The sequence below is a fragment of the Merops nubicus genome, unplaced genomic scaffold, assembly GCF_000691845.1.
Source record: "Merops nubicus isolate BGI_N331 unplaced genomic scaffold, ASM69184v1 scaffold15651, whole genome shotgun sequence".
Lineage (NCBI taxonomy): Eukaryota > Metazoa > Chordata > Aves > Coraciiformes > Meropidae > Merops > Merops nubicus.
In genome coordinates, this window is record NW_008590393.1 from 1 (window position 1) to 14,929 (window position 14,929).

Genomic DNA, 14,929 nt, shown 5'->3' on the forward strand with positions numbered 1-14,929 from the left:
CAGTTAGTGTGACAGACGAGGCTGGTTTGTTGTCACTGTCTCCAGGTTTGCTTTGTCAAGGTCTGTTTCCCTGTATTTTTGTTTCTGGCTTCCTGCTTTTCCCATTCACTTCCCAGCTGACAAGGTCACTGAGCAAATAAATCTGCTGGAATAAACGTTCTCACTCATGTGCCTTCATCAGTGTCACCAAGTGGCTCAGGTTGGTGTCCTTGTGTGCTCTCTTGTCTACAGCTTCTTCCCTTTTCTCGGTGCCCCTTTTTGTTTTGCACTGAGAAGGGTCCTTGACCAGATAACCCTTGAAGGAGCAAACCCCCTCCTTCCACATAGCCCCACCAACGGAGCTGCATTTCAGCCGGGTCAGAATCCATACGAGCCGCTGTATCAGCCAGGCCCTTCATGCACGGGGCCAGTCATGGGGATGTCTGCGTGGCTGCCTGTACCAAGGCTGCAAGAGAACCCACAGTGCAGCTTTGTCAAACCCTTGCTAGAAGGATGCTGGAGGTGGCTGAGGTAAAGGCTTGAGCTGGGAGAAGGGAGCGACAGGCCACATCTGCCTTCAAGACAAGGCAAGAAATAGCACCAGAGGGAAACCTAAGAGGCTACTCTGAGAGAACAGATTGGGTTAATCACAGACATCCGTGCAGAGGAAACATCTTGATGAAGGTTGAACTGTTTGTGGGGAGACCTGGGCTGTGGAGCTAGCCATGCCAATGCCCAGCCTGTTTTGGGCAGCAGCTGTGGTGAGTTCCTGTACTCTCTGTGAGCAGCCAAATCAGACCTAAAGAGAGGGCCTAAAGCCAGCAGCTGCTGAGGTCTTACACTCCTTAGGGAGACTCTGCACAGGCTGGGGACACATTTGGGATGTCGGTGAGCAAGCAGAGATCTTAGCCAGTGCAAAGAGCCTCAGCAAAGTGGTGGCTGCTGCACAAACCTCCCTCCCTCCCAGGCACCCCTGTGCTGCAGGGTGTGCCCTGTCCAGGGAGTATGTTACCACATCCAGCTCCTGCCACCAACACACAGGGAAATGCACACACCAGTGACCTACAGCCCCATGGTGGTCCTGCAACAGGTATGCTCAGCAGCACCACAGCCTCAAGAGACCTCTGACAACTGCACAACAACATTACACCAATTTAATCTGAAAAATAATCTTTATTATATATACAGGAGCACATGCTCCAGGAAGCTATAGGCAAAGTATTTGGTCTCCGAATTTTATCTAGTTGAGGAAGTCCACACAGACAATCCGGGGTAGTGCACAAATGGATATACAGTGCCAATGCTCTGGATCTGCCAGAGACCCAGGTGTTTTAACCACCATGATGAAATCAATCCATCCTCAGACAGGCTTTGTTCACCAGCCAGAGAATCTTAGTCTACTGGCAATATCAAAAGAACTACCTCCCTCCCATGGGAAAAATGTGACTGTTAACACTCCACCCAGGGGAAGAGGGAATCCTTCTGGCAAGTACTCTGAACAGAAGGACTGCTTGCTCTCAGGCAGGGAAATTGACTGAAACTACCTTCTTTGCATTCAGCATTCTTCCTTCAGAAGCAGGCAGTCTCAATTCCAGCACATATTCAGGAGTTCTTTACAAAACACAGCTTTCCATATATCTTGTAAGATCAAGGCCATTTACATCATTTTGCTTTAGATTCAAACAAGTCCAATGACCAGCACTAACTTTCTATGACAGGCGTTTCCTAAAGCAGAGATGCCAGAAGGTTTCAGAACTCCAGTCCCTTCCTCAGCAAAGGGGGACAGTTTATTACTGGAGCTTCTTCCTCTGATTTAGGCCCATAAAGCACATTATGGAGCCTTTCAACACAGCTTCTACAAGCTTCATCTTGTGACAAGGGTTCAGTGGGCAAGAATGCAGGAGCACGGCTGCCCTCATTTCAAGAGGTATGTGAGCACCTTCCATCGTTAGAGGTGCACAAATGCTATAAATAGCAAGGTTTAAAATCGCAGCTTAAAAAGTTTCTTGTTTCCTTTTCAACAACTAAACTACTGACATAATTTTACAGGCTTGTCAGGGCAGACATATGACTGGTTTTTGAAAGGAATGCTTAGCAGGTCCAGATATACCAACTTTGGCCCTTCTTCAACGGGAGGCACACCTGAGCAGGAAGCTCAATTTTGAAATTCAGTTGGTGTTCCTTCAAGTGTCCACAACTTTCTTAGGATATGTATTTCAGGCAGTAGTAAGCCACAGAGCAAATCGAAGGGATGATCTAGCTACAGGGTTTCCTCAGCCCAGCTCACCAATTCAGTCTAAATGGAGGAAGATCCTGCAGTTCCTAAAAGTGTTGCAGTATTGCAGTAACTTAGAGAATATTTTTCTTACTCCTACCACAGCACAATACTATATAAAATGAGTGGTGCTACCTCCAGGTACAGGAACAGATGCTGTCCTTAAAGTTTGTAGTGTGAGGAGCCTGGCTCAGAAAACACACTGCTCTTTTAAAACCACTGAAGGAATGTCAGATATTCTGGAAACAGATCCCAAGCATCAGCACTGGCTGCTGCACACTTGGACAGCAAGCAATCCAGGTGCAAGCTTCTGGGTGCAGCTGCTCCTTAAGGGCTGCACTGGACAAAGAAGGCAGCCGGGTGGAGCGCTACCCTGGTGACAGGGAATAGCAGCAGCACCTTGTTATGCAGAGGGCTGCAGCTCAGTGAGAGGCTGTCACTCCTGTTCACAGGTGGCCTGTAAAGCACAGGAAGAGCAGGACGTGGAGAGCAAGGAGATACATGGACACTAGCAGAGGCAAGTGGGTCCGGGAATGGAAGAGAGAGCGTAACAGGCGCCGTAATCCCAGGATATTCCGAGTCTGGAAGAGTAAGAGATACACCAGTCAGTACCAGGAATGGGTATGTCCCCTGCTGCCTTCACCCAGAGCTCTCCAGACCATGAAGATACGTTTGCTTAAGCTAATGAGCATGAACCTTCCCAGACCAAATTCACTGTCAGATTCGATCTCTAGAGCAAATCCTCAGTGAAATATTCCCCTTCCTCTGCTCTCTGCAGGTTTCTCATGAAGCAGCTCTCACTAATTAAACTTGAGAAAGGGCAAGAGAATGCAGAACATCTTCCTCTTACACTTGGTCCCTATGGATTCCCAGCCCACCTGAGTGAAACACAAACAAACAGATCAATGGTACTTTTCTGCCAGAGTCTGGAGCTACTAAGAATCCTGATTCTCTCTCTGGCCTAGAAGAAGAAAATTATTACTTATTTGTTGCTTGCTTTCACCCTTGAAGCTGAAAGGAGTTCTGAAGCTGTTGAACAAACTGCTGTAGAGTTACTCTACAGGAGCTCTTCCAGGAGTCCTCAGACAATATAACAGCTACTGGAAAAGTTCCAGTACAAAGGAAAACCTGTCGACTTTAGTAACGAAGCCCAAGCTTGTGCACAGAGTAGTATCCAGTTATGGCTCTTCCCGTAGTTCTTGAGAGCATCACCCCCCAACTTTTGAAGAGACCAGAGGACAAACTTCAGCAAATCATCCTCAGCAAAACAGGACAGATGACTGCCAGGCTGTCATTCAGCAGCTCTCCACTTTGGCTCCCAGCCTGACTGACCCAGGTTTGAAAGATGATGAGTGAGGAAAAACTGAGATGGTTGCTAAGCGAAAGCACAGACTCTCCAGACATGGCAGACGCTAGAGCCAGTACCAGATCAACTTCTGTGCACGAGATTGCACGTTGTTCACAGAGACTTTGGCAATTTTCTCACCACCGAGGCCTTGAATATCCCATAAGGAACCTGTGGCCACGTTTTAGGCACAGGCAATGCCAGCCTACGTTTTAGTGACCTCTGAAATTTATTCTGCTTATGCAGCCTGTGGCAGAGCCACGATCCAAACAATGTGGCTTTTGGCACAGAAAACAGAGCAAGAAAAGAGCAGAAACTTCCACAAATGCAAACAGATTTCAGTGTGCCTACAGAAAGATTTAGCAGCTATAAGGTCACAGTTTCCAGCTCACATTATTTTGCATCAGCCAAGGCTCACATCATTGACAGCTGTGAATGCAAATTCTTACTCTGCTGCTGAAATGATTATCCATGGAGTCAGTCAGCAAGGAATGCTCATGACCTGGAGTCATATCGATGCTAGCACTTAAGGAAGACGTCCACTCACTTGACTGCAACCTGCCACAAAAAACCATGAAATTAAATTCATTTTTTTATGATGCCCCAAATCAACATTGTAGACAGGCTTAGGAAAGGAGGAATTTCTTAAAAAAAGTAATCAACCATTGCAAGCAAGCCACAGCCTCACTTCACAAGAACTGGCTTCATTTGTACAACTGTAGTGCCTCCTGAGCTCAAGCAGAGCAGAAGGACTGGGTGATACAACTATCAGGAGTCCTCCTTCATCCAGACCAAGCATATTGTGCTCTCTATACAAGTTACACTCACGCAATGCCAGCCACCTCCTGTGCCCATAGTCACAGTTAGAGAGAAAAGTAAAACTTTCAAACTGCATGATGTGCAGATCACCATTCCTCTCCAGTGGAGAGGACAATTCAGTTGCCTGCCTTCTCAGTTGTCTACAACTGAAGGATAGCCTGAACACTAGGAAACATTTCTTCCACTGTGTGGTTGACTAAGCACTGGCATAGATTTCCCAGGGAGGCTGTGAAGTCTTCAACCTTGAAGATATTCACAACCCATCTGGACATAGTTCTGGGCAACTGGCTCTAGGAGGCCATTTTGAGCAGGTAGGTTGGACCAGATGACCTCCAGAGGTCCCTTCCTATCTCAACCATTCTGTGATTCTGGGACAGACACAGTGTAGCCTTTTCTATACCCTCCAGTGACATTCAACAGAAGGATGTAACAAAGCACAGATGAACACAGCCAGGATCATCATAGTTCTATGGTGATATTGCCTGTTTGCTCAGGCTCCCTCACCTTCTGATCTGATCCTGTGCTGCAGAGAGTGCCTCCTCTACAGCAAGACGACGGTCCCGTTCTTCCTCCAGCTGCTCCTCCAAATACCTCAGATCTTGCTTTGTGCTGCTATGTAAATGTTCCGTTTCAGACAATCTGTCACAAAATAACCAAGCATATGTCAAAAAAGGGCTAATTCATGGACTATTCTGTCTGTCTTGCTCACTGATGCAGTACGTGAACAGACTCCAATTCCCTTCCATTTCACATAGAAGACTTACTTATATTTTATTAACATATGCAAATTATTGGGAAAGCAAGAGATCAAGAGATCTCTTGAAGCTTCTGTGTCCAATCAAGAAGGATTCCCTTGGCTCTGTCTTCTGTGGCCCCACCCTCTGAAAATTATTTTGACAGGGTATGAGTGTTTTGCCAATGACTAGGCCTAACAGGAATGACACAGCCAGCAGGAAGGTAAACCAATAAGTGGATTGTATTGAGTATAGAAAGGACATTCCACGGACAATTTCTGGGGTAACGAACAAGTCAATCAGTTCACAAGCAATCGACATCACCCCCAACAATCCCAAAAAAGACATCGCCTGACCAACAATAGGTGGTACAAACAAAGAACCAAGGTTTCCCATGGATGGAATGGGAAACAGTCAGATCAGGAAGTTGAACAGATAAGATAAAGGTGCCTACATGGCAGCTCTCACCCTCCTAGCCCCTGTTTACAAAGGTCCAAGCTGACTGGGGCCCAGTTCCAGGGAGAGTCAGGAGGTCTTTCCTTAACCAGGAATCTCTGTGAAGTGCATCCACTCCACAGACAGACACTCCTGACTCCCTGCCAGTGGTCCCAGCTTTTATCCCCCAGCAGAGCCCTGACCTTTGTCAGCTCACTGCGGGACCCCTGGGGCTCATTTCCCTTCTGGCTCTCCCTGCAGGGCCGGCCGCACCCTGGGGGGAAGCTATAAGGCAAACTCACCACCTCTGTATGAAGGGCTGTGGGAATCACCCATATGTCAACCTTAATTCAGGGATCGGGATTCAAACCCCAGCATTTCAATGAGGAATCATATGCAAGATCTTAGTTCCAGAAGGCTACAAGGAATCACATGCTGGGTCTCAATTCCAGACACTCTCAGGCTAATGGCCTTGAGACCAGGACCGCTGGTTTACGTCAGCAGCTGCTGAGGACTCAGCCCATACAACCAAAGATGCTAGTTTGGCTGGTGATGGTCAGCTGGAATTGCTGCTGCACATCATCTCTTCTTCTGTTGAAGTTCTATCCATACAGATAACTAATGACAGTTTTCAAGCACATATACGTGTTCCTCCAATTGCACAAGGTCCTAGTGGGAAAGGAATTTTTCCAACGCTCTGACTGAGAATAACAGAAATAGGCTCATCACTAGCCTAAAGACCTCCATCAAAATCAAAATCATCCAAAGTAACAACCCCAAGTCTGTTTTCTCAGTCTTTCTTTACCTCATCTCCAAGTCCTGCAGCTCTGGTGTGTAACTGCCTCTCTGAGGCTCATTCTTTTCTTGAGGTGCTCCTGGAGCCGCATCTGTTGCAAACAACTCCTGAAAGAAAGCAAGAACATATGGCAGATGGCACTGAATGAAGAGGACAGAAAGTAGCTACAGGGCTTCAGAGTTAGTGGGATCCATCTGCAATAAGCATTTTCCTCCCTTACACCAAGAAGACCACCCTTACCATGCCTTTGTCCGCAGACTGCAGCTCCTGGAGCTGCCTCTCAAGCTCCAAGCAGCGGTGCAGAACTTCATTGTAGTGCTGATGACTCTCACAGATGCTCCGACTGCTACCACGAAGCTGGAGGGAGAGGGCATTTTTCTCCTCAAAGACCTGAGACAGCTGAGAAAATAACACAACTGCACAGTTCAGTAATTCATATTTTTGTGAAAAGAAAATTGTTCTCTGTATAACTACAGGTAAGAATTTTACTGAGGACATGGGAACTGCCACACTGCATGTTAACAACATCCAAAGACCAGTGGTAATCTCCAGCAATAGCTGGCAGCTAAGGTTTCCAAAACAGGAGTCCTAAAACCCAACACGATGTACAGAATAACATGCTTCCAAAACAAGATTTATAAAGTGCTGAGATTGCCCTAAACCTTTCAGAAATATCATCAATAAATTTTAATTTTATATTCTTGCTTTCTCCTTGAATGCAGCTCTCTTTCTGAACAATCTTTCTGAAGACTGCTAAATTTTGAGTCTTCCATTGCAATGTGGGAATCTGAATGCTTGTGATTTTGCACTGAAATACAAGACCACAGGCAGCACTGAAGATTACAATCATGACTTCCAAAGGAGGGACTTCCTTCAGGAGTCTAGAAAGAACTCACAACAGTAGAAACAGAACAACTTTCTTCACATAAACTCCCTCTGGCCCCTTTGTCTTGTCTCTCTCTTTCTCCTCAGCCCTTCTCCATTGTCCCCCACCTCCAATCTGTCCTTTTTCTCCCCTCTCTTCTTATAATCATAGAATGCATTGGGTGGGAAGGGACCTCTAAAGGCCAGCTAGTCCAACCCCCTACAATAAGCAGGGACATCTCTAGCTAGGTCAGGTTGCTCAGGGCCCCATCAAGCCTGACCTCGATGTCTCCAGGGATGGGGCCTCCACCGCATCTCTGGGTAACCTGTTCTAGTGATCAACTACCCTCATATTGAAGAACTTTTTCCTAATGTCTAGCCTAAATCTGCCCTTTTCTAGCTTAAAACCATTACCTCTTGTCCTGTCACTACAAATCCTTGAGAACAGATCTTCCCCTGTCTTCTTATGGGCCCCTTTCAGGTATTGGAAGGTCACTATAAGGTCCCCCTGGAGCTTTCTCTTCTCCAGGCTTCTCTCCCCTTTCTTTCCTCCCCTCTCCCTCTCCTCCTCTGTCCTCTTTCGTCCTCCCCCTCACTTCTCCCTCTGGTCTCTTTAGATAAAGTGGCAGGACAGTTTCCGATTCAGACACTACTGTCACTGATCCTCCTGAACATGATTCAGGTGTGCCCTGGAATAGCCCTCTGGTCCATTCAGGTCAGCTGACACCTCTCCCCTGCTCTTGCCCACCTCCAGCCTACTCACTAGAAGGAAAGCAGAGTGAGAAATGGAGGCAGGCTTAATGCTGTGCCAGTCCTGTTCAGCAACAGCTAATACCTTGGAGTGGTACCGACACAGCTTCAGTCACAAATCTGTACCACAGCACCTATGACATGAATTAACTCCATCCCAGCAAGCTCCAGTACACAGAGCTTGTAACAGCACCACCTACAGCGCTGACATCTGGAAAGTAAAGAGCTCTAAACTACACAAATGAACTACTACATCATGAAAAACTGACTGGACCACTGGACTCTTGAGGGATTGGAGCAGATGATGCCCATGAGCGCTGAGCTACTTTAGCCTGCTAAAGAGGAGGCTAAAGGGTCATCTGACAATAGTTTACAATTGAGTTAATGGAGTGATAAAGTGGAGAAAGCCAAACTCTCTTGATAGTGACAGAAAATGCAGTAAGGAGCCATAGCCAGACTGTGGCTTGGAAGAGTCAGACTAGATTTTATGAAAAACATTTGCATTAAAAGTGTAAAGCAGCACTGGCCAAAGGTCCAGAGCATTTCTGGAGTCTCTGTTCTTTCATCACTCAGCTATGCAAAGTCATGGCTGACCTGATCTAATGTTTGCAACAGTGCTGCTTTCAGCAACAGAAGGATATACTAGATCATCTACAGAAGACTCTTGTAATACTGCTGATTTTGTGTTATTTCACTAAATGCCCACAGAGTTATTCCTGCTCCTAAACCCTGTTCAAGTCTACCCTCTTCCCCACAATCCTCATCCCAAATTCTGCAAACAAGTACAGGATACAATCAGTACCTTGCTGTTTAACTGCTGAATTCTGAGCTCTTTCTGGTGCAGCTCTTTCAGGGTGTCACTTAGCTGAGCCTGGAGATGCTTTGTCTCCATTTCTAGGCTTGAAAAGTCCCCTCTCAGAACTTCTGCAGAAATCTGCCAGGGAAAGAACAAGTGAGAAATATTCTGCACACATGATAAACCACTCTCATGTTAGTCCTCTGTGTTTAGTATTCCAAGGTCAAAGCCCGACAGTATTCCTAGGCTTGGAACTTGATCTGCTTGAGCAAAAACAGAAAATGGGGAATACTAATACTAAAAGTCATCCAAAAATCCAAACAATTAGGAAAGATCACTGAACTGCACACACGAGGAACCTTATCAAAGTTTGTCTTAAAGCTGTCTACAATACAGGAAGGAAAAAAGTGTACGAATGAGAACAAGAAAACCAAACAAAAACCCAAAGCAATGCCCACACTGCTCTCACTGGACAGAGATTAAAAGGCTAGCATTGATGCATTCTCCTGGAAAGCATCACCTGCACACTGTTCTAGCTTTTCCTTTGCATCTATGCATGTGTGTGTCAAAGGGGTAAGGGAAGATTTCCTCCCTCCTCCACTGGCATAAGAACTTTGCACTGGAACATTTCAGATGTGGGCAGGAGAGTTTTTTCCTTGCTCCTAATGTAATGGCATTGTACATGCAGCAAGCAAGTCTCCTTCCACAGACCAAGCAAAAAATCTCAACATATTCCACTCCAGTTTTAGGGCTGTGATAGAGGAGAAAGAAGGCAGAAAGTGCCATGTTTAATCCTCAGCTTCTCTGGACTCAATTTAGGAGATATCCCTGTAGTCAGGAGAGATCCTGTAGATCCCTGCCACAGTAAAAACAGCAATGAAAATTCAATAGGACACTTAAAAATTAGAATGTAACACTAAAAGGAGAACTAAACCAGATCATCTTACATTCAAACACAGTGTAAGGGGCTATTCTAAACTAGCCAGAAAGAAAGACGCATTAGGGGCCATAAACTAAGGGAAGAGCACATCAGGGCATGACAGAGTTTTCTAAAGGTTCTCCATGATCCAAGCTGCATTGAAGAATAGTCCTTGGAGGCCACACAACAAAATTTGACACTGCAGTCTCTATGACCTGAACACAAGCCACGCAGGCTACTCTGGCTGAATTTCAGGCCTCACGGTGCCATGTAAAGAAGAATCTGTTTTTTCACCCACCTTTGTTTGGTACTGTTTGTCTACAATTTGAGACTTGCTGAGGGGTAGTCTCATTTCTTGTGTGATCCTTTGCAGATGGATCAGTTGCTTGTCTTTTTCCACTATGACCATCAGGTACTGCTCCTTTATGCTGCTGTTCTGCTTTTCCCAGACAGCTTTCTCTTGTCTGCCCAGTACAACAGAAAGGAAATTACCAGGAAGTTACCAGTATACTTACAAAATCCAGGTATCCAGCTCCAAATCAGCTGAGGATAATTCTATTTTTTATCATTGCCCCGTGTTAAAACTGTCGTAACTAAACCAAAACAAAACAATCCACAGAAGTACAAGAGCCTTATGGCAGGTTTAAGGAAGCACTCTCTATTTGCCTCAACACTGCAGATTCCATGAGATGTTCCATGCTCCCACTGTTTGTATTCCTGGGCATTATTTTGACCTAGCTGTACAGAGGTTTTGTCAGGCAAGTCATTAACAATGTCACTTGACATCACAACGTTATCACTGCCTCACACTCAAATACGCACCAGAACCCCACAGCACCGGTCCTAAGATGCAAACCTGGGGCCTTGGCTTCATTCATATTGTAGAAGCCAGACAGGAAATAAATCTCCTTTTCTTTTATGAGGGCATGAACAGAGTTTGTAAGCTGCTTCAGACTTTACAAGATCTGCAGTGTTATTTTAAGCGTCAGAGAGAGGGCAGGGGAAGGAGCACTACAAGTTTTTATATCATTTCAAAGATAAGCCATGTATCTTATCAAAGCAAAAGCAAAACAAAACAAAAAACAGCAAAACTGAACAACCTTTTAATCCATAACCATTCCTAGGTGAACCTCTGAAGTATCTGGAAGGGTTTTTTTCCCCATTTTTAGGACAGGTAATATTTGACTAGTTTTAGTCCAGTTGGAGATGACAATTTAACTGGACTTGAAACACAGAGTGTCTCGAGATAGAAGCCATAAGGCAAGTGAAATAAAGGGTCAGACAGTCAAAAAAAAAAAAAAAAGAGAATACTTTCTAAAGAATTATATCAGTGGGATAATGAAGGGTCTTCATCATTAGTTTGGAATGGAGAGTTGTGTAATAACATACATGAGCTCCAATACAAGAAACAAGCTGTTTCCTCTCAAACAGATCATATTTGCCACCGCTGGACGAATGAAATAAAAAAGTCATTGATATATTTCACACAGGCATTTCCTTCTAATATGTTGGGCTGTAACCCTTCCCCCTAGACCTGGGGCAGAAGCTGAACCACGGAGACTTGTGAGCACTCCCAACCAGGCCAAACAGACCTGGTGAGAGCAGACACGGGGGTGGGGTGGGGAGGGGCTGGGCTGAAGTTCTGGCTGCTGGCTTCTCCAACAACTGCTGCCAACAACTGTTCTTTGATTAAAGCAACAGCTCATTTGCATCTCTGAGGCAGTAAGAAGACAGACAATTCTCACCTAAGCTGCTGGAGCTCCTGCTGGTAGAAAAGATTTTCTTGCTTCAGCTGTTCTTGGAGATGGTGCTGCTTATCTGCATCTTGCTGATATTCCTGCAGTTGTGCTTTTAAGCGAGAATTTTCAGCTGATTCTACCCCGACGAGTATGTACTGCTGCTGCAGATTCTTCAGCTCTCTTACCTTTAAAGGAAAAAATCAGTGTGACAAATGAGCAGGCAGCTTCGTTTCTTACTTCTAAGTGCTCAAGAGCACTTCTTGCTGCGGCATGCCTAGCTAGTGGGGAGCTTTTGTTGGAAAAAAAAGAGTTTACCACCTTTGGAAGAAGGGGCAGGGAACTCAAGAAGAGTACGGGATCTAGTTAGGTCATGCAGAGAGAACATCAGAAAGGCAAAAGTCCAGCTAGAGCTCAGTCTGGCCACTGCTGCAAGAGATAATAAAAAAAAAAAAAATTACCAGTACATTAACAAAAAAAGAGCCAAGGAGAATCTCCACCTTTACTGCATGGGGGGAGGAACAGGGCAGGGGAGAGCACAGACAGGGGGGTGACACTTTGCCACCAAGGATGAGGAAAAGGCAGAGGTACTTAATGCCTTCTTTGCCTCAGTCTTCAATAGTCAGACCAGTTATCCTCATGGTATTCTGCCCCCCGAGTTGGAAGACAGGGACCAGACAGAGAGCAGAATGAACCCCAGATAATCCCAGAGGAATAACAGCTACACCACCTGGACACTGACAAGTCTATGGGGCCAGATGTGATAGAATAGAAAGGAACGTGAGGAATGTGTCTTCACAATAAGGGACGACAAGGGAACAGTTTGTAAGGTGGAGAGGTGCAATCACTGATGCTCCACGGTGATAGCTTGGTCACTTCGCATATAAAAGAAACGAACAAGAAGGTAGGAAGAACCTGAAAACTTGAATGAGAACTAAAAAAACCCCAGATGACTACCTCAAGAGGTCTGGATAAACCTAAACTTTTGATCTTTAGGAACCAGGACCCAGGACCTGTGCGTAATAGACTTATACAGAGTCATAAAATGTCTGGGCTGGAAGGGACCTCCAAAGGTCATCTAGTCCAACCCCCCCACAATAAGCAGGGACATCTAGAACTAGATCAAGCTACTCAAAGCTGCATCCAGCCTGATCTTGAATGTGCCCAGGGATGGGGCCTCCACCACCTGTCTGGGCAACCTATTCCAGGGATCTATCACCCTCAGACTGAAGAACTTTTCCTAACATCTAGCCTAAATCTACCCTTTTCTAGCTTAAAGCCATTACCCCTCATCCAGTCACTCCAAACCCTTGTGAACAGTCCCTCCCCTGCTTTCCTGTAGCCCCTTTCAGGCACTGGAAGGTCACTGTAAGGTCCCCCTGGAGCCTCCTGTTCTCCAGGCTGAACAGCCCCAACTCCCTCAGCCTGGCCTCACAGCAGAGCTGCTTCAGCCCTCCCAGCATTGCTGTGGCTCTCCCCTGGACATGCTCCATCATGTCCACGTCCTTCTGGTGCTGGGGGCTCCAGAGCTGGACACAGACTCCAGGTGAGGTCTCACAGGGCAGAGCAGAGCAGCAGGATCCCCTCTCTCCATCTGCTGCCCACGCTGATTTGATGCAGCCCAGGACTCGACTGGCTTCTGGGCTGCTGCTGCAATTGGTGGCTTGTGTCCAGCTTCTCATTTACTAGTACCCCCAAATCTTTCTCCAGTGGGCTGCTTTCTAACGTGTCCTCTCCCAGCCTGTATTGGTAATGTTGGTTACCCTTCTCCAGGTGCAGGACCCTGCACTTGGTCTTGCTGAACTTCTCCTCCCAGGGGAGGCACAAAATGAAGTTAATGAGACATGGGATGTATGATGAGAAGGGGGGTACATGTTGAGGGGGATACGCAGTAGGGGTACCGGGCAGTCTGTACACTCTGAGTACCTCAGCCAACGGGGAAAGGAGGAGGGAAATTTGAGGCTGAGAAATTAGGATTAAAAGGTGGCTGTATTCCCCAGCAAAACTGAGAGACCCCCAGCAGGATATGCCCATGCACTCTCCCTTTATTCAAATAAAGTATATTTTTTTACAAGACTCCTCTCTCTCTTTGTGAACATCAACTTCTGACAATGGCATTTTCTGCACATATGGGATTCACTAAGAGTGCTGAGGGAGCTGGTGGAGGAACTGGCCAAGCCTCTCCCCATCGTTTACCAGCAGTCCTGGTTACGGGGAGGTCCCGGATGCCTGGGGGCTTGCCAGTGTGCTGCCCATCTATAGGAAGGGGCATGAAAAGGATCCAGGGAACTACAGGCCTGTCAGCCTGACCCCGGTACCGCGGAAGATGAAGGGGCAGCTCACCTTGAGTGCGCTCACACGGCCGTGCAGGAGCCAGAGCCAGAGGGTCAGGCCCAGCCAGCACGGGCTCACAAAAGGCAGGTCCTGTCTGACCAACCTGTCTCCTTCCTTGACCAGGTGACACACCTAGGGAAAGGCTGTGGGCGTTGTCTATCTGCACTTTAGTAAAAGGCCTCTGACACCGTCTTCCACAGCATTCTGCTAGAGAAGCTGGTAGCTCATGGCACATACACGTGGACTCTTTGCTGAGTTAAAAATTGGCTGGATGGCTGTGAAATATATTCACTTGATTCGTGTCAAAAAAAAATCATATTGGGGCAGGATGGTGAGGTGTGATTCTGTTGGTTTTGTAGAGGTACGGGCCTGGGGAAAACCAGGGTGAATAGTTCTGGTTTCTTGTTTGTTGTCACTTGGGTGTTGATGTGCTGGCTTGAACTGATTCTGTTAATGGGCACTTAATGTTAAACAAAGGGGAGTTTGTAAAGCTCCTGTGTGAAGCCTGGGGCCACCTAAAGAATGAGCCGAGGAAGATTACTGACTTCAGCCAGGACCACCAGGTTGGAGCGAAGACGACCCCAAGAGCATGCTTCAAAGAAGACCTACCTATTATTGGAATTAATTTACACAGACCCACCTGTTAATGGATCTGTATTAGCAGGGACAGTAAAAGCCGGGACAGGGACTGTATGGGGTGCCTCTTGGTCGAGCAGGGTCTCCTGGCACACCCAGCGCTGTTTGCTTGCCTCTGTTCATTTAATAAAGTTTAAATTTAATTGGAATCTGGTTTTATGCTACATTATTTCTCACAATGGCTGAGCCCAGAGAGTTGTGGTGAAAGGAGTTAGATCCAGTTGCTTGCTGGACACAAGTGGTGTCCCCAGCGCTCAGTTTTGGGGCCAGTCTTGTTAAATAATGATCTGGATGCTGGGATCTAGTGCACCCTTGCAGACGACACCAAATTGAGCAGCAGGTTTTGACCTGCTCAAGGGTCAAGAGGCTCTCCAGAGGGATCTGGACAGGTTGGATCGACAGGCTGAGGTCAACCATATGAGGTTTAACAAAGCCAAGTGCTGGGTCCTGCGCTTGGGTCACAATAACCCCAAGCAACACTACAGGAGGAGTGGCTGGAGAGCTGCCTGGC

At 46.5% G+C, this 14,929-nt stretch overlaps 1 protein-coding gene across 1 annotated transcript in view; it reads right to left on the reverse strand.

The window, feature by feature from the left end:
* Positions 1 to 2,700: 2,700 nt before the first annotated feature.
* The window catches only part of GOLGB1 (golgin B1), a gene marked incomplete at its 5' end in the record, with an annotated part of 22,338 nt that continues 10,109 nt past the window's right edge, over positions 2,701 to 14,929 (reverse strand). Inside the window, 8 exons of the mRNA XM_008949934.1 lie at positions 2,701 to 2,835; positions 4,049 to 4,157; positions 4,923 to 5,057; positions 6,393 to 6,490; positions 6,624 to 6,782; positions 8,800 to 8,931; positions 10,011 to 10,176; positions 11,458 to 11,636. Of these exons, the coding sequence (XP_008948182.1) occupies positions 2,701 to 2,835; positions 4,049 to 4,157; positions 4,923 to 5,057; positions 6,393 to 6,490; positions 6,624 to 6,782; positions 8,800 to 8,931; positions 10,011 to 10,176; positions 11,458 to 11,636 (1,113 nt within the window). The remainder of the gene's footprint in view (positions 2,836 to 4,048; positions 4,158 to 4,922; positions 5,058 to 6,392; positions 6,491 to 6,623; positions 6,783 to 8,799; positions 8,932 to 10,010; positions 10,177 to 11,457; positions 11,637 to 14,929) is intronic.